The sequence below is a fragment of the Echinops telfairi genome, unplaced genomic scaffold (genome assembly GCF_000313985.2).
Source record: "Echinops telfairi isolate 266 unplaced genomic scaffold, ASM31398v2 ScPeMD7_2;HRSCAF=8, whole genome shotgun sequence".
In the NCBI taxonomy this organism is placed as follows: Eukaryota; Metazoa; Chordata; class Mammalia; order Afrosoricida; family Tenrecidae; genus Echinops; species Echinops telfairi.
Genome location: NW_022103898.1, coordinates 253,517 through 256,368, shown reverse-complemented (window position 1 = coordinate 256,368; position 2,852 = coordinate 253,517). Strand labels below are relative to the sequence as shown.

The 2,852-nt window shown below is 60.0% G+C and overlaps 2 protein-coding genes across 3 annotated transcripts in view; one reads left to right on the top strand and one right to left on the bottom strand.

The window, feature by feature from the left end:
- Window positions 1-770, top strand: part of KLHDC7B (kelch domain containing 7B) — a 3,903-nt gene extending 3,133 nt beyond the window's left edge. Inside the window, exon 6 of the mRNA XM_030885636.1 lies at window positions 6-770. Within this exon, the coding sequence (XP_030741496.1) occupies window positions 6-770 (765 nt within the window). The remainder of the gene's footprint in view (window positions 1-5) is intronic.
- Window positions 771-2,115: 1,345 nt separating this feature from the next.
- The window catches only part of SYCE3 (synaptonemal complex central element protein 3), a 26,115-nt gene continuing 25,378 nt past the window's right edge, over window positions 2,116-2,852 (bottom strand). For both annotated transcript variants that reach the window (XM_004700211.2, XM_045292853.1), the window contains exon 3: window positions 2,116-2,343. In XM_004700211.2, the coding sequence (XP_004700268.1) occupies window positions 2,186-2,343 (158 nt within the window). In that variant the 3' untranslated portion in view covers window positions 2,116-2,185. The remainder of the gene's footprint in view (window positions 2,344-2,852) is intronic.

Here is a 2,852-nt window from a genome sequence, read left to right as displayed (position 1 = left end):
CCGAGGTGCCCCTGCGGGGCTGCGGCCTGTGCACCATGTACAATTACTTGTTCTTGGCCGGCGGCGTCCGCGGCTCGGGCGCGCAGGCCGTCTGCTCCAAGGAGGTCTTCTGCTACAACCCGCTGACCGACATCTGGAGCCAGGTGCGCCCCATGCGGCAGGCCCGCGCGCAGCTCAAGCTGGTGGCCCTGGATGGCCTGCTCTACGCCATCGGGGGCGAATGCCTCTACAGCATGGAGCGCTACGACCCCCGCACGGACTCCTGGGCCCCGCGCGCGCCCCTGCCCGCGGGCACCTTCCCGGTGGCGCACGAGGCCGTGGCCTGCCGCGGGGACATCTACGTCACCGGGGGCCACCTTTTCTACCGCCTGCTCAGGTACAGCCCCGCCAAGGACGCATGGGACGAGTGCCCGTACAGCGCCAGCCACAGGCGCTCCAGCGACATGGTGGCGCTGGGCGGCTTCCTGTACCGCTTCGACCTGCTGCGCGGCGTGGGTGCCGCTGTGATGCGCTACAATACGGTGACTGGCTCGTGGAGCCGCGCCGCCTCGCTGCCGCTGCCGGAGCCCGTGCCCCTGCGCTGCGCCGCACTGGGTAGCACCATCTACTGCCTCAACCACCAGGTCACCGCCACCTTCACCGTCTCCGACGCCACCGCGCAGTTCGAGGCCCAGGAGATGCAGCCCTGTCCTGCGGGGAGCAGGGGCATCCTCTGCCCCTTCGTCCTGACCCTGCCCGCCACCGCCGACCCACTGCAGACTGCAATTTGAGCCCCACCCCAAAAGCCAGGGCCGGCATGGCCAGGAAGCCTCGGGTCCAGAACTTTCTGCTCACCGCTTGTTCCACTAAATTTTGTGCTGCCCAGGCCCAATGGTTCCTGCATTGAGGTTGCTCCCCCCACCCCCCACTTGTCAGCTGACCGGCAACCTTCACACTGGCGCCCTCTCACTACTGCCCCATCCAGTTGATAACTCAGTCACTCTGAGGGGCAGAGTGGAGTTGCCCCTGTGGGTTTCTGTGACTTTAAGGCTGGGGAACCTTTCCTTTTTTTTTTTTCCCCTGCCAAAGGCCATCTGGACATTTATAACATCATTCCTGGGTCATACAAAAATGTCAACTTAAAAATTAACCCGTTCTCTTTGGTCATTTAATGAACTTACCCTAATATGATGGCTGGAAGTGCTTCTCTTTGGCAAGTTGTGTGATGTTAGCTGGTACTGCTAATTTTCCGGGCCCAATACTGCCCAGGGGATAAAGACAGCGCTTTCTACCTCTGTAAAGACTTACAGTCTCGGGAACCCACAGGACCAGTTCTACCCTGTCCTAAGGGGCCCCAAGGGTCAGGATTGTCTTGATGGCGGTGAGTTTGAAACAACCTGCCACTGGTTTCAAAATGCTGACCTGGTGGCTAGCAGCCCAATGCGTAACCACTATACCACCACTCCCCTACTGCTCTTAGAATCACCCCCAGCCTCCACATGGTAAGAAAACTACCCACTCAGTCAGAGGCCCCCTCCTCAAGGCAAGGTCAGGATCACCATGGGGGCACCTGCCAATGGTTCTCCCAACACCAACAGCTGGGACTGACCAGATCCCAAAGGTCAGGGCCAGCCACGCAAGGGCATGGGCTAGACTGTCCTGTCCTGTCCTGTCACCCTAAGTCCTGGAGACCAGCTGGAGCTCATGCTGAGGCTTTCTGCTTGGACCCTTGTCCCCTGTCAGTGCTCAGCCCTGGCCACACTTCGGAAGGGCTCTGTCCTTACACTGTGCCCCACCCCCGCAGACCTTAATACAGGCATGTTCTTCAGTCCCAAAACTAGTTGGAGCCAGGTGGCCTTGGGTCCCTGACTTCAGGATCCCGGTTTCTGTCTCCAGAAGCAGTTGGCACCCAGCACCCTTTCCAAGCCCACTCTGAGCATGGGGGAGAGGGGTCACTGGTGGCCGGGGGCTGCTTCCCACTTTGCTTGGCATCAGCAACCCCCATGAGCGCTGACCTCGAGGAGCGCACCCTCATGTCGCGGTAGTCGACAAGCTTTGTTCAGAGGCAGGGAGACACAGAGCAGGGAGCAGAGGGCTCTCATTGCAGGCTTGAAAATAATTTATTGAGATCAGACTAGATGCGCTGTGGCTGTGGCGCTGTGGTTGTGGTCCTGTGGCTGGGCAAGGAGCAGCGGGCGGGCCACCCCTACGGCTTCTGCTTGGTCTCATTGAGGAGCTCCTGCCAGTTCTTCTCCATCTCCTCCTTGCAGTTGAGGAAGGCATCCTCTAGGCGCCGCATGGACTCGGCCAGCGTGGGGTTGGTGCGGATCACCACCATGTCATAGGCCATCCAGGTGGCTTGCACTGTGACATTGACAAGCCTGGTCAGGGACTGGGGCACTGGGCACCCAACAGGCCCACAAAGACCCCACGTTCCTCTTAATGACAATATACAAGACACGGGGGGGGGGGGGCACTGGGCTGCAGGTCCTAAGACCCACCAACATGGCTTCCAACAGAGAGCAGGGGGAAAGCTCCTGAGTCACATGCCTCTAAGGGACTGGGGGAGCGTCTGATCGAAATGTGGGAACATGAGAGGATGCACAGAGCTGGAGCCGGACCAACCCTTGGTTCCACCCATGCACACTCTCAGGGAGGTCGGATTCCACTCAGGTGAGTCTCAGGTAGGTCTGGCCCTGATCTGGCAGGCAGGACCCCACTCAGGCAGATCTGATCATACTTGGTAGGCAGGACCCCACTCAGGCAGGTCTGACCACACTGAGGTAGGTAGGCTAACCATGCTGGGACAGGTCTGACCAGGCTGAGGTAGGTAGGCTAACCATGCTGGGATAGGTCTGACCAGGCTGAGGTAG